This window comes from Charadrius vociferus, unplaced genomic scaffold, assembly GCF_000708025.1.
Source record: "Charadrius vociferus isolate BGI_N301 unplaced genomic scaffold, ASM70802v2 scaffold15, whole genome shotgun sequence".
NCBI classification, from domain to species: domain Eukaryota; kingdom Metazoa; phylum Chordata; class Aves; order Charadriiformes; family Charadriidae; genus Charadrius; species Charadrius vociferus.
Window position 1 is genome coordinate 15,690,382 of NW_009650064.1, and position 23,169 is coordinate 15,713,550.

Genomic DNA, 23,169 nt, shown 5'->3' on the forward strand with positions numbered 1-23,169 from the left:
TAGCATTCCAACAGATATAATTAATGACAAGTGTTGTTGTCTTTCTCCTGTGCCATCCACCCACTGGCTGCCTGGTGCTGACCCCTTGCTGTCCTGCTGACCTCTCCAAAGTTTATTTTAAAAAGGCATCCTTGCTTTCCCAAACTTTTCAGCTAGGCTTCCCTTGGGCTTCTTGTTCAGTGCATGCCCAAGACTATGCCTGTGTCCACTGCTCAGTGATCAGACACAAGTGTTTCCATTAGAGGGATGATTAATGGAACCTTCCTTGGGAATGGGGAAGGGAGAAGTGGGTAATACAAGTCAAGAAACATGTTAAAACTGAACAAAGGAACCTTGTTTCTTTGTTTCAAAAATAACTTATTTTTCAAGTGTGCCGCAAATTGCCCTTTACTCGCTTAGGTCCTGCCCACATCAGTAAAATGCTACAGTTGTCTCCGCAGTGGTGGGCTTGAGAGAAGTTTGTGCTTTCAACCCACTTTGTAGTGAGTGACCACATCAAATAATTCCACCGGCTGAATTGGCTTCTGTGTTGGCAGATTTAGTAGATACAGGGTTTAGTGCTGTGTAGTGCAGGTGCATGGAGGTTTCTACATCGAAATGCAAAGTCATAAAACAATGTACAGGACTGAAGAGTATACAGGAATCCGAACTGGCTATTACGAGAGTGCAGCTGTCAAGTTACTCCTGCCTGGTAGCATTCTCCAAAGAGAAAACTGCATGACTAAGTCCCTCATTTGCATGATGAGGATCACAGATCAGTTTCTGTCTGATCTCAAGCCTCACCTCACCCTCTGCTTACCCTTTTCTTGTTACGGGATGTTAGAGGCAAAAACCTGTTTCTTCCATTTCCATTCGACCCCACGCTTAGCTGTTTGGATGCCCAGGGATAGCATCCGCCCTATCATCCAAGGCGGCCTGCAGATTGAAGCAGCGCAAGTGTAAAATGGGCATGGTGACTGATTTTTCGCTGCTGAGGGGAACTGGTGAAAAACATGAATGAGGCCCAGAGAGAGTAATAATCTTGGGAGGAGGCTAGGAGCTCTGTGCTGCGTGGAGGGCTGGCGTTTGCAGTACTACCAGGTAGGACCTTCCCTGATACTTTACAAGGAAGAAGCTTTGCTGTTTTCCAGGAGAAATCAGTGCTTTTGTTGCTTGATCTTTTCAGTCTAACAGTGTATTAAGAGCTTTGTAGAGACAACAATAGAAAATATTATCTTCCCACAAGCTGCTCTGCCTGCCAAGGTTTGCTGTTCATCAGAAACAATCAACTCTGACTACGTGGTAAGTTGTTATTTGGCATGTGCACGTCCAATTCTTTATGGAGTCAATTTTTCAGGGCTAGAGGTTGATCCTCTTGCCAAATCAGAAAAACTGGGCAGTTGCACTGAGGTGCAAGAGGGAGACTGAGGCACGGGGCTGAAGCTGCTCTTTTCCGCTCAGCAAACCAGGTCTGAAACTCCTTTGCCATCTGTACAGCAACAAATAAATTAATTCCATGTTTTATTCATTGCACCGGTTCTGCACATGCTCCTGCCCTCTCCCGTGGCCAAATCCCATCGGGCACGATGTGCTTGTGAAAGGCTGGTGCTGGCTGGGACCTCCACGTGCTTGCGCAGAGGGAAAGCCTGCCCCTCCCCTGCATAGCAAAGGCATTCTGCTTTTATGGCATCTAGGCCACCGCAGCTGTTATAAGGAGGGGTTTGCTCTTTTTAGAAATTATTAGCAAAGTAAGCATGTTGTTTATTGAAATATGTAGTGTACGTTGTGAACTCGTAACTACGATACGAAAAATATCAGCATGCGATTCTGAGGGTTTATCGAGAATCTCTTCCTGCCCCTACCGCAGTGAAGGCTGGGAATTACATTTGGATTGAACATGCAACATAAAAAAGACTTTTTTTTTTTTTTACTTTTGTGGTTAGCCTTCAGAATTCAAAATAATTTCTATTCAAATTACAAACATTATAAATTATAATTGCATATTGAAAATAATATCAAAATATCGGGGAAAATTATTTAACTGTAGCTCTTCATATATGACCAGCTTTGATGAAATCTTTGCAATAGATAAAACACATGAGAACTAGTGATCACGAAGAGCAGCTAAGGCTTTTTTTTCTTTTTTTTCCTGAAAAGCACTGTTCATGTATAAGTGCATTGTTAACTCAACATGCAACTGCTGGTAACACTGATGCCAGTAGCACAGCTTTTAGCCAGGCACGATATTGTAAATAAAAACTAGAAAAGATCAAATGTTAGTAATATAGCAATGTAAGAAGCATATATGACTATATGAGGGAACAGCCTTTGTGGAAGTACTGCAGAAGATACTTTCTTAAGACTGGCAATTTATTCATTTTAATACAACTCTTTTTTCCCCCCATCTTCTTAATAATTAAACTGTTATTTCACAGTCTGTTAAGTGTAATAATTACTAGATTTTTCCCCCCAGGATTGTTGAGTTTTTGTCAGCTACCGTTCTTCGTTTCTTCTATTTATATTGTGATTTTTTTTTTTACTGCATTTGAATGATTGATATTCATTCACTGTATTGTTAATTGTTGCACCCTTACTGGAGAAGACTAACAAGCTTTGTCAGTTCATTACTGCTTCTTCTGTTTTCTTTTGGATGATTAATACCCATTGTTGATACTGAGTTACAGTTCAGTCAATTGTAGCTTAAAGACAAGAATGAGATTAATGTTAGGGAAATAGAAATTATTAACCAATTTGCAGAGGCAGTTAATTTTAATGAAATAAGTTTCTTTACTAAGTACGTGTATGAATGATCAAATACCTCTATAGCATAGCTAGAAAGAAAGAATGCCACTGCTTTTCGCAGCCTTTGTGAAAGGGAAAGCCATTGCATCATATTGTTAACTTCTGATTTGAGTAAAATATTTTTCAGCCTTATAAGAACTTAAATTAAGTGGAAACAGGCAAAAAAAGCGGATAGCTCGTAGACCCCACCTTCAGGGCAACTGGGTAGGTCCAGTGCTTTAGAGTCCTTAATATTGTTGTGTGACTTGCATCTTGTGAAGCTTCACCTAAGAAGTACACAATGGTTTACACTCTCGAGATGACATCTATAGACAGAGAATTGGCTATATTCTTTCACATCTCTTCTTGACAGGCACATGTTTTTTCAGATCTAGAATAATTTGCTTCTGGCTGCCAGGCAAGGAGAAAAACTACGGTTCTGAGCCAGAAGTGTGGTCTACAGAAACACTGCACTTTGCTGAAAGAACTGAAAAATTTTCAGCATTTGAGCTTCTCTTTTTGTGTATAGTCCGTAAGAGAAAGAGATATGCTGTTTGGCATATATATTTCTAAAAACGAGTGTGAATATTCCCACATAACAAATAATGAGGGCAAAATGGGTTTCATAGTGGAGCAGGTTGAAATGCAGAAGGCACTGGGGGGCATTAGGAAGCCTTCTCTTTTGCTGTTGGTCCCCAGCTCATTTTTGTTTAGCTGGATGTGTGTTGCAGTCTAGTGAAGACACACAAGAGAGCTGTTATCGTCAGTATGGGGATTAAGTTTTTTAAAAAATGTTCCTCATTTATGGGGAAAATGGTTAGATAAACATGAAAGTATGCCTCACTGGTGGCTGTTCCAGGGACGTGCTTTATTTTTTGTTAGAACCATTGTAGTACTATCATTTGCAGACTGACATTGGTTTACGTCGCAGTTTGGATGATCTTCTCCAGTTGTATAATCACAGGCCAGCATGCGGAGTCTGTGGGTGGTTTTAAGAGATTTTCTAGGCTTCTTTGTTTCAGGAGTTTGGTGTCCAAACATTATATGATTTGTTTATACTGATTTCATTGTGAAGGAAAGAATAAGTCTGATCTCCTCCTCTCTTTATTGTAACTTGATAGCATGACAGTTATCTCAAGCATGGTTTCAGTTAGGTCTTATTTGTGCTTGAAGAATATTGCTATATAATATGCATGGTTATAAGTGTATTTTCTCTGCTTCTGGTGTCAGCCTTAAAAAGCTAGTGTTTCTCTCATGCTGTAATTGTATTGTTTATGTAACAGCTAAAAATATTAAATTCTTAGAGCTAAATGACACTGGGCATAATGTTTTACTCTTGCTGCCATTTAGGTTACATTAGTATTTCTGCTTTTATTGTAAGTGTGTTGATTTTAAGCAACTTGGTTTTACTCTATCATGGCAAAGTAAAACTGCTTGTAGCCTGATCCTGGAAACCTTCTCATAGGGTTTACATACATGAGCAGGCTTATTGGAATCATTTGCATAAAGAGAGCTTGAGTAATGAAGGATTATTATTATTTATCTTAATAAAACCTTTTATTAAGATACAGCTGTATATTAATTAACATGCCTCATATGGAAAAATATTAGACAAAATAGCATCCTGAAGGCTTTTTTTCTTAGCTGTGGTTGGAGCAGTTGCTAGTGGTTTCCATGCTTTACACAGTAACATAGACTTACTCAGGAAATGTGAAGTCGGACTCTGTTCCTTCCACAGCCTTAAGGTATTCATAATGACATGTCACAGGAGACTGCCTAAGTGCTAGTACAGCTATTTATCTACCTTCCCAGATAACCAGAGCCACTGTATAACAAAAATTTGAACTACTCAGGACTGCACAGAGAAAGCATGAGAAGGACTATTACTGCATCCTACCAGTTAAGGAAGCCACTGACAGAAATTATCCAGGGAGCATGGAGTTATCCTCAGGATAGCTCAGTAACTGCTGTGATCATTAGCCTATGGAGTCAGGCTCTTCCCTGTGCTATTTTCTTTGACCCATGAATGTTGAATTCTTTTTTTCTGCAACAGCTGAATCTTCCCTGTCGCTGAGGTTCTATTGTCACCTAGGAGGAGGGATTTGTGGTTCGTTGGCTTAAATCTAAGAAATCTAAAATCTGTATCTCTTGTGCTCTGGACAAGTGTTCTCACATCCGTGCCATTGTCAAGAAAGGGATTCTCACCTCCAACCACTTCTCCAGTGGTCGTCATCTCCGTGAAAACAGTGAGCTCTCCTCAGGCCTGTGGAAGAGCTGGAAGAGCCAGCTGTCTTGAGGAGAGGACCGTGCATCTGTAGATACTAGCTGACCAAGTCACCAGGTCCTCTGCCTGTGGTCCTGGCTTTGCAGCTGAGTGCCAGAGCGGAGCAGGAGTTCACCTCTGGGCTTGGAGTGCCCCGTTGCCTGCAGGTAGCTCCTTACTCAGCATGTAGCTTTCTCAGGTCGTTCTTCAGAGAAAACCTGGCTCTTCTTTTAACACCGAATAAAGAAACTGAGTACTTAACTTTAGACTTTTGATTTTATTCCAGGGATGTGCTATTTAAAACTTAGCTCTTACAGTGCCTAATTTGTAAGCACCCGAATTCTTTATTGAATCTAACCCTGACAGGTTATTTTGTAACTAGCAAGATTTTGAGTAAGCTCTTTTTGACAGCTGTGGTTAATGGATTTTAATAATAGGTGCTAGAATGAAATGATAAAATAGCCGTTAGCAGATCTTCCAGACTAAAAGCCAGCTGTTCAGTAAAATTTTTGAACATATATCTATATTTTTGACTGTAACTGTAAATGGAGGAAAACCAGGTCCGTAGTTGCAGAGCTCAGTTAATCAGAGTCAAGGAGTGTCTAATCTGCATTGCTGAGCTGCCAGTTGGAGAGGTTCCTGAATTTAAGAAGTCAGAGTTCTTGAGGAAATCTGGTTCCTGCTTCTTAGCGTCTCTCTTTAAGCACTTTTTGAGCTACATAGTTCCTGAGCTATACCCTCCTTACCGGAGAAGCATGTAGGACAGTATTCCTGGTGCCTGATCCACACCACATCATTAGTACTCTTTATCTCTCTACCTGTGTTGCAGTAGCAGCTGGAAGTAGGAGTTAATGACTGTAGAGCAAATCCAGGTGTACACAGCAAGTTCCTACTTAAATCAACATACAAACAGTACTAGAAGCTGAATCTGGGGGTAGATTTGGCCTTCCCATTAAAAAGAGGAGCTGCAAGCGGTGGAAAATATAAAATAATCCAATAAAAACCACATCTGCTACTTCACAAAATGAATAGGAAAGTAGCTGATATAGATTTTAGGTGAAGACTAATCCATCACCTCAAGATGCATTTGCTAAAGAAATGGTTGAATTTATGCATAAAACAGCAGCACTTGACTAGGCAGGGGAAAAATATGTATTACTAGAGTTTTCTACAATGCTGTCGTTTGATTTGATCACTGGAGTGATGAGTCACTGATGGCAGATTAGTTTTTTATTTCACCTTTAGGAAATACTCAAGTACCCTCACAGGATTTTGAGGTAAAAGGAGAAGCAATGAAGTCATGATACTACTCCTGTGTTGCAAAAAGACAGGTTAAAAAATGTTACTTAAAAAAAAAAAAAAAAAAGAATATAAGCTTCAAAAGGGATAGAGGGGACAGAAACAGTATAATTTTCTTTTATTGTGGGAAAACCAGGGTTGTTTTTTCCTCCTTGCTGTGTAACAAAGGCAAACTTTGGGGCACTTGAAAGGTATTCTCATACCTGAGACAGATAGCTGAGTCCAAGTGTAAGGCTCAACCTCTCCTCTCCTGTACTTAAGGGCTAGGCAAAGTACAGCTTGCATTTTATCCACCAGATTCGACAGCACCTTCCAGATATTGTCAGAATCCTCAGATCCAAGTTGGCATTTATACATCTAATCTAAAATATTTAAAAATCTGTGGAAGAAGCCCACTTTTAAAATATTAACCTTTTCGGTTGCAGCCTTCTGTCAGAATATGTGGCACTGGCCATATACTAGCTCTCCCCAGAAAGTGATTTTATTTTGATATTCACCTCTAATTCCAAACAGCGAGAGCTGAGATTGCTGGGTGCTACAGGCTATTAAGGAATGTATAGGAGCTTAACAGCAGGAGCAGCAGACCCAGGTTAAAAATTCAGTGACCAGGAACAAATGTGTCCTTTATTCCATCTCCCAGCTAAAATCCTAGATACAGTTTATTGGCTTCAAACTTTTCTCATTCCGTAGCAAAATTTAAGCCTAGTGTTTCTTCTTAATCACGGCCACTTTAAATGGGACATATATGGCTCTATAAATTAAGCTAGCACAGAAGTATTCTTTGTTTAAAAGACCTGGAAATTGTTTGACAGTTAACTATTAAATGGTATCTAAAATACCTGGAATTGCCTCTGAAGAAGTGTATACCTCTACTGAGAATGACAAAATCAAGTTTACACCACAAGTGATGGAAGTGTACTACTTGAAGGTCTCAAAGTCAGGAGCTAAGTATATGTCTGAAAAATACAGAGCTAAAGTGGTTCTTCAAGGTCACACAGCAGATTAGTGGCAGAGCTACTGTCTTTTGAGTGAGATAGATTTTTTTATCCTACAAAACACATCAAGAGTTGAAGTATTTTCATTCACTTTGAAAAGAACTAGAGACCTCATGACATTTTTTTCACACAGAAGAACAAGCAACTATGAATGTGCCACTACAAGCAGTCATTAGCACAGTGGTTATGTTGTGGCACTTGTCTGTGATATTTTGACTCGAGAGTTTATCCTGGACCTAGATAATCTTTTTTCAAAACTGATATATTCTCATAAAAAGGTTTTTTTTCTTGATTTAGTGTATTTCTAAGAAAGAAACCTGACCAGCTCTTCTGCTGACTCCTAGTTCAGTGTCATATCCAGCTGGTCCTACGTCCCCTCTGGTAGACATGTATGAGTCCCCTCTTTGGGAAGTAGCAAGATCTGCAGCATCTTTATAATACTTCTGGTGTACTTTTCTTCTCAAATTTTGGGCCTTGACATAAAAAGGCTGGAATGAAGGATATGGTGTTGTGCATACCCAAGTGAAGGCAGGAAGCCAACAAAATGCTGTTGTAATTACAAGTGAACATTCTTGTATCATAAAACTGCAAAGAAAAAGCTATAAATCAGAGCTGGCCTGGTGGTCCCTGGCAGCAAAGCGCAGGAGATTTGAGCTCATTCCCTGAGCTAGCCAAGAGTGGGATCCTCGTGGAGACAGCGGCTCATTCCAAGGGAAGGGCATTCCTCGTGTCTCCTGAGTGATGGTCATGAAGCACTGATTTTGGTGGGAGTCAGATCCAGCCTTCAGCCCTGCAGGAGTGATAGTCTGAAAAGTGCTGGCCATTGTGGAAAATAAAGCAATTTGAGAACCAGAGGAATTTTATCTTCTAGAGCTCTTGTGTGTGTGTGTAGGAGCCTACGGCTTTCAGTGTTAGCCCTGTGCTATTGTCCAAATCCCGCATTTGATCACTTATTGTTGTACTTGGATATGTAAGATTGTCCTTTAATTCACATATCTAGTTTCATGTTTCCATACACTCACTCATGACACCAAATGGTGCTAAAACCTTTTTATGGGCATTAGAAAAATGAAGTTAAGCAACACTACCCGAAATGTCTCCACTGAAGTTCCTGCCACCAATGAACGTGGATTCAAACTTCATCTTCATTTAGAAATGGGTTTTTCTTCTGTCCTGGAACATTTTTCCTTTTTTCTTTCTGGTGTCTCATGAGGATGTAGCTCTTTAAAAATCAGTGATTTGTCTGGATAATTTACCAATTTCAAAAATAAATCAGTAAGTAGCAGCAGGGTAGGAAAGTATTAAAGCTGTTAGTGTTGGGCAGTTTTCTAGAAACTTTCTTCAACACAAGCTGGGGGGGAGGGAGGGGATTGTTTCCTGTTTCTCTGAAAGATGTGGCTTGAGCTGAGCCCACATTTACAAACAGTTTGGGAGGGGCAAAATAAGATGGTCTACTGTTGTTAAAATAAAAATAAAAAAAAATCCTGAGACCGTACAAGTGATTACAGCAAAACAAACCCCAAATTGACAGCTGCACAAACAGGACTTGCCCAGCAGTGGTAGTCAGCTACTAAGAATGCCCAGTTTCCCATCAGATTGGTAAGAATTTATAATTAGTAGCACACTTGGGGACTCTTCTGTAACGAAACCACAATTTAATCTGCTAACCTGGTTATGGAGGAGGTAAAGGAGAGAGGTTAGAAATTCAGAGTCTCGCTTTGCTGAGCACACTATCTCCCTGTTGATAGCAGTATGAGACCAAGACAGACAGCGTTTTCCAGAATCAGCCCCTACACTGGTTTAAGGGCTGCAATCCTGAAAGGTGAAGGGCTCTTTCCCGAACAGATGTGACCCCCTTCAACTCTGATAAACTCTCCGAAAAGATGAGGGAAATCTGTACCGCACAGGATGTGCTCAGCACATTGAGGGATTGAGTTAGTAATGTCCCTGATAATTGTGGATACCTCATTGTAGGAGTCAGTTTTTATTTAAATTTTTTTAATAGGAGTATACACATCTGTCTTTATACCCAGCAGCTTTTCTGGCCCACAAGAAGTCCTCTGTGAGTTTCCCCAACTGAGCTCAGTGGGATCTCTGTCAGCTGCAAGATTTATGTCATCTTTTTCAGTCCTGAGAACTGTTCCTTAAGCTTTTCACATCTGGATTTAATTGGAAAGACATTAAAAGACATTAAGTGTGCTGGAAAAGCATATTTTAGAGAAGATCTTTATAGACACTTCCATTAAAGGAGCTGATGGTTGTAGGTTAAAATGGGATGAGGACAAGCCATCAACAGTTAGCAAGGACAAAATTACATTACAAACTACTTCAGATGAGAAGTTCAGCCTGTAGCTCTTGGGCCTGACTCTGATCTCACTTAAATCAACTTCAATTAGGAGAAAAACACCAGTTAATGCAGTGTAAAAATACTCTGAGATCAGAATCAAAAACTTTTGCCTTTTGGAAACACTCAAATTTCTAATTACATGCCATATATGCTAAATATAATGCTTTTAGCTGTCAGTCAAGATTTGGCACTTTGTTGGACGTACATGCACGCTTGTAAAATGAGACTTGGAGAATGAAGAGGGGGATTGGTCGTTAGGACTCCGAGGGTGCAAGTAACCTTCTCCGAATGCTGATATGTTGGCCACAGGAGTAGAGTTACACAGAAGCAGAGATACGATACAATTTAGTACATGGGCTTCATTACAGATGTGGTAATGCAAGAATCTGCAGCCCTAAAGTCCCTCATTGTTCCAGCTACAATGTGCTGCTTGAAGAAGCCAATGGGCAGTCCGTTGCATTAAGTGTAATCTATTGCTTTTGTCTTCAAACCAAAGTTTCTACTCATGTTTAGACCGACATGCACTTAAAATCTTAGGTAATGGTCTTGGTATGAGAGAGCAAACATTCTTTCATTTTAAAATTGCTAAAATCGAGGAATCTGATATTTAGGAAATTGCTTCCATGTCTAAAGCAAAGTGTACGGTCTTTAGAAATAAAAACATGTCAAGCTGTAAAGGAAAAAAAATGTATTTTGGTAAAACACTGGGGGGAAAAAGTACTCTAGAATATTTCAGCAAAACAAATTTGTTAGAGGCTCTCATCTGCCCTCTTCTCTTAAAAGGGAGCCTTTTTCTCTGCTATGTCATGGAAAGTGTTTAACAATAATCGGATAATTATAGCTTGCTGGGTGATAGTGACAGGAATGAGGCATTTGAATTAAAATTGTGGCTGCAGTGAAGACTGTTCTTTTATTTTCTATCATTAAAGACCCTTTTTTCAGAATCTCTCTCTGTCTGTCTTGAGGTATGATAAAACGCATGTAAACTAGTAAAACTGATTCTTACTTTTATTGCCTGACCTTGGGCCAGCCTTTTATGTGCTCATGCACTTTCTCTTCGCTTCAGTTTCCTTCTCTTTAAAAACAGGAATAATAAAACTACCTCTGGTCCTGAGTGCCATTTTGTTTCATGAAGAAGAGGGTATTAGCAAGTAGAGGTGAAAAATATTTACGTGCTGGTGGGTTTTACAAGTTCAGTTTACTTTACATGGAAAAGTAACCATGTTGAAGTAAACATTGAGTAATACTTGATGGTTTGAACTTTGTTCAATTGTGTGGATCTTTGAGAATTCATAAAAATATTTTAATGCCCCCCCCCCTTTTTTTTTTTACCGTTCTGCATGAGCAGTTGCCTAAGAAAACCACTTACATAAGAGAATAAATGCTTACATGTTGTTTAAATGCAGCTCCATTTAGAGCTTGTTCATTTTGTTAAAACAGTTCTGGCTACATCTACACTACTCATGATATGGGTCAGGGTCCATTCCCTGGTGAGGAATGACACGGTCTTTGCCTTGTTTCTGTACTGCTACTGATGTAGGCAGTGATATTAAAAACTGGATGGAACTGTGGAGGTCAGACAGATGAAGAGCATATTTTAGACGTCACCGTGAACTCTTACACAGTCGAGAACCTCAATCCACTTGTTTGAAATCACGAGGTCAAAATCTCCTGCAATACAGATAGGGTTAATGACAGTGGACTTGGAAACCTATGGCAGTGATGCGGAGAAATGCCTATAAATAAATAATTAAATAAACCAAATTGTTCTGAGAACACAGCTGACAAGGATATTTTCCAGCCATCAGTGATGAAAGAGACAGTGATTCATGGCCTTTCTTCCCTGCTGGTGCAGGATTTTGCCTGAGGATATACATTCTGCTGTTTTCAGCTTTGGGTTTAAAGCCATGTTTCTCCAAATTGCCTATAATTTTTGTCTGCAGCTTCTCAACCATGTTTGAGTGTTGTCTCAATTGCATGATCTACCTACCCATACAATAATTGGCCATCTAAATGCTCTCATTTGGAAGTCTCTAATTATTGAAAGCACCTATATTACTTAGATGTCTACCTCCTTCTGACAGTTAGTGTTAAGTAGCTTTTGTCTGAGCATACAAAATAAGAAGCCAGATTAATGTGAAGATTAATTGCTGTCTGGTGAAATTCTGTTGTATATATTTAGTGTAAATGCTTGGAAATCTAATTTTAAAATATTTTTCTCCATGCTAATCAGTAAACTGTGATGACAGATGATTCTCTTTCTGTCTTTGTTCTTTCAATTGTAACAATTGAAGAAAAAATACAAAGTTTTCAATTTAGAAATAAATTTACTTTAAAAGAGCTTCCAAGTTTCTAGACCAGAACCAGTACAGACTGAAGAGTATACACTGAAAAGGTACTGAAATTATCTGACAAAAGAGGCTTGATTGGGACTTCTTTTAACTGCTGATACTGGGGCTGAACTTTCACACTTCACTGTTAGAGGACATAGGCACACCTTAGCAGATACTGGCATTGAACCTGAAAGCACTTTCAAGATGTTCATGGAGAAGTGCCAGATTGCTGGTTTCCAGCACAGATTGCCATGGAGGAAAAAGTTAGCGTTTTGGTATCACTTGAAAATGTTGCTCCTCATAGTTGGGAATATGTGGAGAGAGAGGAGTAGGTGACCCTGCTCTGGCAGGGAGGTTGGACTAGATGATCTCCAGAGGTCCCTTCCAACCCTGACCATTCTGTGATTCTGTGATTCTGTGAGTCTGAAAAGATACAGATTTAAGAACATCATTTCTCTGAGTCCCGTATAGATCTTTCAGCAATCCTTTCCTCTCTTATTCCCACCCACAAGTAACCTAAACTTGGTAAGCAGACAAGCCTCTCCACACTGGATTCATCGCTTACATTAGCGTTAAGTTCGACATTCAGTATTATTTATCAAAGACTCTTCATATGAAGAGGTAATTATTGTAAAAATTAGATGCTTTTCAGTATGGTTTTCTCTCTTTGTGGCTAGAAACTCTTGAATCACCATTGAAGCAATAGAACTGTCTCACCCCAGATGATCATGCAGCTTTTACTTGGACTTTGAGATAATGCTTTGTCATTCATTATGTCTGGAATTATTGCATAGTCCCAAGAAAGGCGGTCAGATTTCTGGTGTGGTGGTTCACATGCTAAAACAAGCCATGCCTCATTGACTCTACTGTTAATTCAAGTAGTCTGCTTAAGCAGATTGTTGAAGGTGAAAACCTACAGAAATAAAATTCCGTGTTGAATAGTGTCTTTCACTCTGTCCACTTCTTGGAATATTGAGAGGAATGAGTACATGTGTCCGATAAAACTAGGTGAAAGAAGGTGACATGCACGCTGTTCTTGACAGAAGATCTGCTTAATATATTGGAAAAAATTGTTCAAGAACAGTTAATCCTTACTTTAGGATTACCCCCAGAAAGCTGGCAAGGTCAGGCTGTACGTGGATTGTGTGTCGTTTAAATGCTGGCTGCATGAGTTGCCTGGGGGCAGCATTAACTACTACGTGGGACTTGCTCTAAGCTACATCCGTGGGACTTGCTCTAAGCTACATCCGTGAATCATCGTTCTTTGTTTTAAGATACTGGACTCCTTCTATCCTCCAAGCTCCTTCTCTTGACAGGTGCAATTGGTAGTCTTAATTGTGGTGCCTATCAGGTGACTATGCCTTTGTGCAGAGATTAATCAGTTTGGAAAATGCTATTTCCATGTAAACTACATGAGTTAATCAGATTATAACCCTGTGTTTTTCATGCATATCATAAACTGTGTGAGGAAAGGGCTTAAAGTCCTTTAATTAAGGTTTACATTGTGCAGTGTGAAAAGCCTTTCTGAGTTTAATTTTTAAACAGATGTTAACACTGGTTCACATGAAATCTAATCAACTGGGGAGAACGGCACATTGTGAGGAAAGTGGCGAAAACTCCTAGCAGAAGTTATTGCTTGTGATATAGTAAATTCATTTACAACAGAAGCTGTGGGGAAAAGGGATTTGTTTGCAATACCCATCACGTAGTTTTTGTTTAACTTGTATGTAGCCAACCTGGTAAATCCAGGAGAATTAAATGGATATGTTAAGGAGTCAAATTTTAGCTATTCTCTGTGTATGTATGTAAGTCTACACAAGCAGATATATCTTCCCTTTGTGCATTTCTCTATGCATGCAATTTTGGGTGTGGACTCGTTAAAGCCAGGTGGAAGCTTGGTGAAAAACTTCTTCATCAAGAGAAAGCAAAAACAGTCACCAAGAACAATAATTTTGAATACATACAAATTTAAATAGTTGCTCAGCTTTGGGACACTAAGTCCTCGAACTCACCTCTACAGCTGTGATATTGTTGGGGTTTTTTCAATAGCCTTTAAATGTGAAATTTAAATCCACATATTAAAAAGTCATGAAGTGCATCTCATTACTGATGCAGACAGATTTGCTGCAATGTTACTGCACAGATGATACTGCCTTTTGAGGCCTCAATTGTCAGGGAGAGGGAAAGAACCTCCCTAATTTGGGGGACATTTTTTCTTTTGGCTTAAAAACAAACAAACATTGATTGTTTGTAAATATACTTGCTACCAGTTTTGTTCATGCAGTAACTCTGCTGTTGTCCAAGCTTCTGGCTTGCAAGTAAAATCGAGGGCTAGAGTTAGATCTGTCTATCATTTTAGCCTGGCATGCAAGCATTTTCTCAAGCCTAAACTCGGGCACAGCCTGAGACTTGATCATGTATATAGCATGTGCCTAAAGGCAGTACGACCACAATGAGTCATTTGCTTCTGCAAACTCAACCTTGAACTAAGACCCAGCTACTAAAGGCAGTAAAATCTTGTCCTTCATGACCTACTCTGGACCCTGACTCAATTCAGTTTTGCAGCGTAACTATTTCTGCCCATAATTTTATGTCTTCAGAAAACACTGATTAGGGCCAAGCTGAATACGTTTTTTTTATGTACTTAGAAAACTGATGTTAGGAGACATATCACCAGTAAACTAACAGTATCAAGCAGTGTGTTTATTAGGATTGTCTTAGACCTCCTTGGTAAAGTCAACTGGAAGGGCCACAGAGAACAACAAACTTTTACAGTTTTCAGCTTCATGGAATAATCTGAAATGTAATATAGATTTAAGAGCAAAAACACAAACCACATGCTGTGCTAAAACAAACATGTGAAAATTTTATCGTGAGGATGTGGTCTTAAATGCACATGGGCTAGTGTAGTGCCTGTCTGCTGTTCTTGCTAAAAGAATGATCTAATGTTACTAGATTGTCATTATAAGACGCTTAATCCCCAGAGTGAGAAACAGGAAGAATATTCACAAGTTTCAATGCTATTTACTAATTGCCAATTGACTCGAGGAAAGCTAAAAAAATGACTGGAAACATCCATCCCCATCCTGATACACACACATACTAATAATGGAAATGGCAGCCAAGACAAACAGCTAGCAGCGCGGTGCATCCTGTTGGCATCGTATTTTTGGCACTGTTGTAGCTACACAGAAAACAAGTGATACAAGAAATGTGTAAGGACATCTGTTCTGTAACCTATGGGGCTTCACTCACAAAACAGTTGTAAAATCTTCTGGGGGAGAGAAAAATTTCTCTATATCTGTGCAGATGCTCTATTGTAAGAAAAATATCAATGGAAGGAAGTGTTGAGCTTTTAAAAGAGGAAATTGTTCACCAGATTCACTGTCAAATGTTCCATTCTTTTCTTTCCTTTTCATTTAACCTAAGTTCTCTGCCATTCACAAGTTATATTTAAGCCAAGTGGTGTAAATCTGTTGGGACTAATAGAATTGAATCATGGATTAAATTAGCCTGGTGTCTGCTTGTAACTCTTCTTCACTGCAGATTACTTGGGCTCTGTGTCACTCTGCTGACTATTCAGGTCACAGCCTCTCAGCTACCAGCTTCCTTCCCGAATCCAGCATCTTCATGTCTGTCTAGGGGCATGACGGGGAGAGAAGAAACATTAAGGACATCTATTAAAGTCCAAAGTATTGTTTACTTACCAACCTCTCTCAGCTTTGCTGATCCTTGCAAATGTAAGCAGGCTATGGGAGAAGGAAAAGGGGGAGGTTTTAAGACACTGCAAGGCTCTCTCTACCATTCATCTACTGCACGTCAGTCACATCCCGTGAATGGACATTTTAAGAAGGAAAGAAACTTTCCCAAAACTTTGCTGCAAAAGTTGGGATATAAGAAGTTAGGCTTCCCCCACAGGTCTCTTATAGAGAAAGAGACATGGTTCCATGAAAAAGAAATCAGATCTCATATAAACCTGGAATATGTTAGGAAACTGGAAGATAAAGAGGGACTGTGAGGTGCAGGAGGTTGGGAGGACTTGCGGAAGGAAAGTTTAGCTCTGGGAGCTGGGATCAGCTAGGGGTAGGAGAACATTTAGATGCAGGAAAAAGTTGGGGGAGATTTGTGAAGAAGTAGAGGTGATCATCGCCTCTGCTGTATAAGATGTAAGAGCTCTGGGATGCATAGCAGGGAGGGGAAGAACAGGGACACTGGAGTAGCTTGGAAAAGATGTGGGACTGAGGCAGAAGATGTGGGGAGCAGGGACTTGGTAGTGAGAAGCATGAGCTTTTGAAGAGATCATTGGTTTCCAGAGCAGCAAAGGTGAGAAGCGTAGCAATGAGGGACAGTGTAAAGTGCTGTGTCTTCAACAGTGCTCACACAAACACCCTGACACCTCTGCTTGGAAGATCGAGGATACAGGTACAGGGCTGTTTTTCTGCTACTTCCCCCCTCTGATATTTAGTTTCAGAAACACAATAGATCTGAGAGCTTATCATTTATAACACATTTCAGTTTGGGAAGGGCATGAGTTGAAGAACGGTGAGATGGACGAGTGAGACTGCACCACATTACAAGCACTGGGATTTGGATGTTGTGTTGATATTAAACATGCTTGTCATTGAACACCTAGAATCATACCTTCATTTTATGTTTCCTCTAATTGTTCCTTATTTACTTTCTTGACACCCATATAGTGAAGATCCATGCTTACAGGCAAAGAATTCGTTATTTATACTGTAGTACTTCTTCCCTTGCTGTTAGAAGAGATGCTCTTGTGATCTGTTTCTGTTGAGATAGTGTCCACTATTCCTCCAAGAAGTTCCAAAGCAGTTTCTCTGGAAAGCAATCCTGAAAGCTGCTCTGTAATTTATGTGGTATACCTTGCAATAGCCAGTCCTGTGAGTAAAACAGTAGTACGTAACAGATGTACTCATATTCAGAGCAATTCTAGAAAGGAATTAGGAAGTTTGGGTTGGTCTAATTCATCTCTTGATGATTTGGGGATTTCAGTGACCACTGATCAAGATCAGACTCTACTGCATATCATATGATCAAGCTGTGATCTAATCTTGAATGAAACATTGCTTGGCTGTACTCCTTAGCAGCTATGATAAGAGCCTTTTCATCCAAGCCACTGTACAAACAAATAAGCTGAACAAACAGTTCTTCTACAACAAGTTTACAATTCACACATCAGACCCGGAAGCTAAGAATGGATATGAAAAAGTAAACAAGGTGGTTTCGAAAACAGATGAGGTAGAAGTTAAACAGTGTAGGAGGAGCAGATGTCTCAGCTTCCTTCTCTCCTACCCGTGCTAGCTGATAATGGTTTTTAGATCACCATACATAAGAAGGGAGATCCTGATTGTTTTGCTAATGTGCACCAGGAAAAATGGATATGAGAAGACAGAAGATTCTTGTGTGCCAAACCCTACCCATTGAATTATTTGGTTCTCATAGTTGCTAACCCATGACAAACTAAAGCACAATAGAGGAGCCCACATGCCTCCTCTTCCTCTCATGATAAGTAATGCTTGCATTGTGATGAAAAGGACCCCAGGGAGAGTAGGAGAAGAGAGAAATTGGGCAGAAGAAATGTGTTTGATTACTGGAACAAACAGAGAAGTTGAGAGGAGAGTAGATCAAAACCTGTGTTGCCACTGGAAGAAATTATTTGGATTGAACAGTGGTTTTGCTGTGCAGTCAAGATTGAGGACGGAAAGGCAGATAGTGAGTAGAGCTTATAGGAGTGGAGAACGCACATCTAAAACTGCAAGGGATGCTATGAGGTGGTAGAGAAAGAGCTGTCTTATAAAAAAGTGCAAATATATCAAAACATCAAGAAAACCAGAAGAAATGAGCAAAAGGGGGAATTCATTCAATGGGGAGCTCAATGGGTGACAGAAGTGAAAGATCGCGTAATGGAAAGTTGTTACTGAGGTGAAGCAGAGGCTCAGTCCTTAGCCATGTCATGGAAAAAGGATAAAAAGAAAGATGTAGGCAGCAGAGATTTTAAGAAGAAGGGGAAAATTATGTCAATGGATGAGAAGAAGGAGCAAGTATAGAGCAGGTTAGCTGTCAGATACAGGGGTCCCAGAACACACGGTAAAGGTAGAGTGGATGGGTAAGTAACAGTGGAAATCTGAGGTTTACCAAGATACTTCAGAAAATGTTTAGGTTTTTATTTGTTTGCCAGGGCAAAAAAAATGATAAAACTTCACAGACTAGAAAGATTCCACCTTTGTGCATTATGGGTGGGAGTACCTTGTACAGCCTTCTGAAGCTTTAGCAGTTAGTCATTACTATAGACAAATCTGAGATACGTGGTCTTTTACTTTAGGGCAGCCTGACAATTTTTGTGCTGTTATTCATCTCACCAAAATACACATTGTTTAATAATATTTAAGTTGTATAAACATACCTTTCAAGGGAAGGAGCTGTTGAGAGAATCCAGGCAAAGAATTAGTATGAAAGCAAATCTAGTACTTCATTACAATGGCAGCTCCTGTTCCAGACAGAATCCGGACAGAATCCCTGCTTTCCGAGAGGAACGGGAAGTGAAGATAGAGACATGGATTCTTTCTGTCCCAACAATCAAGAAGAGAGCAACTTCCAATTTTCTAAACAGCTGTTGTTGCCTCACAGTGCGGAACAGCGCCGTAGGGCCTGCATGCAGTTCCAGTGTTTGAGATGTTACCTGAGGTGACAGTGTCTCTGAAAAGTTACCTTTTTTCCGCCCTGTGATTAGTTCTGAACGCATCTTAGGTGGGAGCGATTAAAGAGAAAAATCCGTTTTTCAGTTCTGTTTTACATTTCACCTTCAAGACAGAACTAACCTCAACTGTTTTATTGTGCTGGGTGTGTTTTCAAAGTCAGCCATGTGGTGTCTGAGAGTTTCATAATCAACCTTTGCTAACTTAATTACAAAAAATCATTTGTCTTTTACCAAAGCAGTTGTCAGGGTGGGAGGGGAGAAGAACAATTTTGCATCCTAAAACAGGACTCATGAAGATGAGAGACAAGCTGGTCAATAAAGAATGCACTTGTGCAGAAAAACGTCAGCTGAAAATTGATCGTTCTTCTATTGCTGACGCTTCATGATCATCCCATATTGGCTCACCCTGTTTAGCACACTTCACTCCCTATGTGTAAGACATCAGTCTGCTGCGTTGTTCAAGATCCAGCCTTGGAGCGTCAGTAGTGTCCTGCTGACCCTCTCTTCCTATTGCTCACACCTTCTGCAATCATCTACCAAGAGAAGAGTTTGTCCATAGGAGCTCCAGAAAGCACAGAATCTAGGAAAGCACATGGGGAAGCTGGAGGGACTTTACAGGCCAGAGAGGCAAGAACCCTAAAAGTATATCATGTTCTTCATGCAGGTGATGAAGATGATTGCATGAACACAAAAGGAAGTCACTCATATACCCAGGAAGATGAAGATAACCTCAAACCTGTGCACAAACACAGCTCTTTATCATGGAGCTGTTATGTACCTGCTCTGTTAGCTCTGTAGCCTAAATGCCTTTGATATACAGGAAATTATTTAAATTTTGAATATCAGAATATACACCTTCCTTCACTTGGTGTTAATACAGTTGTGTCAGTGGGTTTTTTGACAACTCATTTTTTCTTTAGGCAGCATTAAGTGCCTTGAAACAGTTTTCAGAACAAGGACTGGATCCAGTGGAAGGGGCTATGAAAGTTGAAAACGGATCACATGAAAAGTAAGTACCATTTAAATCCTTTGCATTTTAATGCCTGTGTGGTGTGGTAGATAAGAAATGTTAATTAAAGAGCTTAGTTGCCCTTTTAAACCTGTGCAAAACTCTTTCCTCTGGAATTTACGTAGAGTTTGTGACAATTTGAGAGGATAAACAAGATATCAGGTTTAGCATTACTAATAATGTTTATTAATGAGCTATGAGACAGTCCTCCTATGGGAATCCTAAAGAAAAGGATTTTCTTTTCATTGTGTGGATTCTGTGTAAGTAGCGTAACATGATTTTTGTCAAATGTGTTTTAGCACACGATGTTGCCTGTAAATAAGGATAGCTATCTGCCAATAAGTCCTTATGTCTGCAAGATGAATTTTACCCTAGAGAATTCAAAACTTAAAATTTCTTCCAGGTCTTAAAAAACTCTTATATGGAATATTAGCTTTAAGTAGTAGACAATAGAACCAGGTTTCACACTGGATTATCCATTATTTAAGAAAGTGGGATTGTCTGACCAGTATAGATTTTTTTTCCAGCTGCTGCTCTGTTTATGAAAGAAGGTACTCTTGTGTTACTAAATAAATTAGGAAGTAATAGAATAAAAGCAAGAAGACTAAAAGTGGCATTTGGAATTTTCAAGAGATATATTGTGGCTATTTATAAACTAATTTAATCAGAAACATTTTTCCATATGATCTCATCAGCATAGTATTTGAACATAAATATTGTTGTTTCACTTTAAAATGTTACCTTCCCCGGTGACCTTTGAATCTCATGTGCCATCTGCTAATAAACATGTCTTAAAGATGTGCAACCCTGGACCTTACCGCTCTTGTTAATGTATTAATCTTTCAGACAAGTCAAGCATCTGGGAGAGAAAGCAGACAATAAACAGACTAACTCAGGCACCATTGCTCAGGACTGCAAGGATTCAAAGGCTGTCGTCTAGGAGCTTCCCAGCACCCACGGCTGCCACTGCATCCTTATAAACCTGTCAACACGCAATAGGGTGTATGTGTACAAGGAAATGAATGACTAATACCATTATTTGAGTCTTATGTGAAGACAACACTATTCTAACACAAGAGATAGTATACATGGTACTGTTTATTCAACTGTGGAAAAAAATAAAATCGAACATTTCCCTTAGAACTCGAGATCAGAGCATAACTCAATTGCCCAGAGGCAGAAGAAGTCTGATCATGTTACTGGAGGTTAAAATAACAACTAATTAACAAAAAGTGTTAGAAAAAAAAAAGGGAAACTTTAAAATTGATTAATATGGAGGAAAACAAGTCAGCATTGGTTCAGTTATACAATTTTTTCGTAGTGTAGTTTTAAGTTCAGCTTACTGTTTTTTAAATAATGCTTGAATATTTTAAAATTAACCAATGACAGTGCTGTGAGAATTGTAGTTGTTGTCTTCATATATAGTCATACAGCTTATCTTTTTATGCAGACATTATGCATTCTTCATCCTATATGAATATGTATGACTTTAAGATGCACTACTCAGAGTTGTATGCAAACAGAAGTTTAAATCATGACAAGTATTTGCTTAACATGAACAGATGTTAGTTATGATCAGTCTCGATATACACCAGGAAAAAAGCAGATATGGTATTTGATTTTCCTTGCCATACTCAATTAAAGAGGCGTCTTGCCTCCAAGCAACATTTTCCCCTTCAATTCTGCTCTCTGTTGTGTGAAGCACATCTACACCCCATTCTGTGTGTTGTATCAACCCACCGTTTGCATCAACTGAGTGTTTTTAATCTCTGCATTCAGACCAAGAGCAAAAGGTAGGACTGCAACGTTATCAAGCCAAGGACGGAAGACTGTTGATGTAAAGATCATTCTTTTGTGAAAGGAGTGGCGGCAGAGACAAGACCTGTGGCTGCTCTGTACCAGCATATTTCTTCTAAGTGTGTGGCCAAATGCAGTAAAACCACATCAGTTCATGTGTACAATGACAGTGTCGTCTCTTTCTTTATCATTCACAGGTAGACAACTAAGAGAATGAAGTGAAAAAAACCCAATTTCAAACTAACAACTGACTGGCTACCAGCCCAAAGCCAGGGTTCAACCTACCTTTCCCCATGCCACAACCTTCTACAAATTTACTGTGTTACACCAGTCATGCTGGCATTTCAGTCATTTATTTATGCAAAATAGAGGTATTTTATTTTATGTAAACCTAATGTAATGCAATAAACACATAAAGGTTCTACCGACTGCATAACAGTCACGACAACATTGCACAAGGTTTTAGAAGCATGTAAACCAGGGATCACAACCCAAGTGACTCACGCAGGGAAGAAGACAAAGAGCAACGTAAGGAAATGGTGCAAGGTACGGTGGCATTGATTCACCTCTGCGACGGGCTTTCAGGGTAGCATGCATCATGCTTTTAATGAATCAGCGGTCACTAAAAATTTGGAGTCCTTTTTTCTAGGTCATGTTTCCCATGGGTGTGATTCACTTTCCCCCCAGCAGATGAGGAGCCTTTGTGCTAAAAGTTAGCAATTTTCTGGGGTCTGACTCCACAAAAGAGTCAGGAACAAGCTGAACCTTTCAGTTCCCACAGAACTGGGAGATTTCCAGAGGCATTTGGCACCTGGCAGACTCAAGTTATTCAGGCAGCAGCATACAGAAATAATTAGCTCTTGCACATCATCTTTCTCAAGGATATGTTACCTGCCTTATTGACAACTGGAGCAGAAATTCTACTGCTCCTTCACCTCAGCAGGCAGCTCAGAGAGCTCAGAAACAGGCTCAGTCTGTGCTTAAGCAGTACCTGCCAGTATGCAGAGTACAAATGGCATTGCTGTCCCCTCCCACCGAGAACAAGAACAAAAGGAAGAGACAAACCCATTCCTTGACAACTGTGTCCTAAGGGTGAGAGGCTGAGCTTGCTGGGGCAGATGTGACGAGGAGACTGGCAGTATGGTCTCCCTGGCATTAACAGAACCTCCATGGTGTATTCCCTGCCCCATCACTACAGAGAAACCCTTTGTACTGGTTTGCTCAGAAGCTCAAGGTACAGCTTGATATGTGGTGCCGTTCCCTAGGCACAGCCACAAAAATGTGCCCAGTAAACTTCAGATTAGTTGCTTTGTTGCCAGTGGCCTCTGCGTTGAGCGCCAGGCTTGCTCCAGTGCGTGTGGAGAGCAGCAAAGCGATAAGCTGCGGGGAGGACTTAAGTCCAGTGATCTAAATCCCACTTTATTTTCCTTCAGTAACCTGATTTTCTTTCTGATTTTTCTTCCTAAAACTAGATAAGCTTTTATAAATAGGGACATGTAGAACAGAGCAAACTTTATATTTAATTTTGTTTAATAATTAGCTAATGATGGGCACTGGAAGAGTATCAATATGTTTAAATGTTATTATTAATTCTAAAAGGGTTTAATTTACTTTTCTGACAGCCATTAATGGTTTTTTTTAATTTTTA

At 39.7% G+C, this 23,169-nt stretch overlaps 1 protein-coding gene across 4 annotated transcripts in view; it reads left to right on the forward strand.

Moving 5' to 3' along the window:
- The window catches only part of STAU2 (staufen double-stranded RNA binding protein 2), a 148,383-nt gene extending 126,701 nt beyond the window's left edge, over positions 1–21,682 (forward strand). For 3 of the 4 annotated variants that reach the window (XM_009891900.1, XM_009891897.1, XM_009891899.1), the window contains 2 exons: positions 19,636–19,724; positions 20,571–20,863. In XM_009891900.1, coding sequence (XP_009890202.1) covers positions 19,636–19,724; positions 20,571–20,664 — 183 coding nt within the window. In that variant the 3' untranslated portion in view covers positions 20,665–20,863. Of the gene's footprint in view, positions 1–19,635; positions 19,725–20,570 lie in introns of all 4 variants that reach the window. The other variant, XM_009891898.1, reaches the window with a different exon arrangement.
- The last annotated feature ends 1,487 nt before the right edge of the window (positions 21,683–23,169 follow it).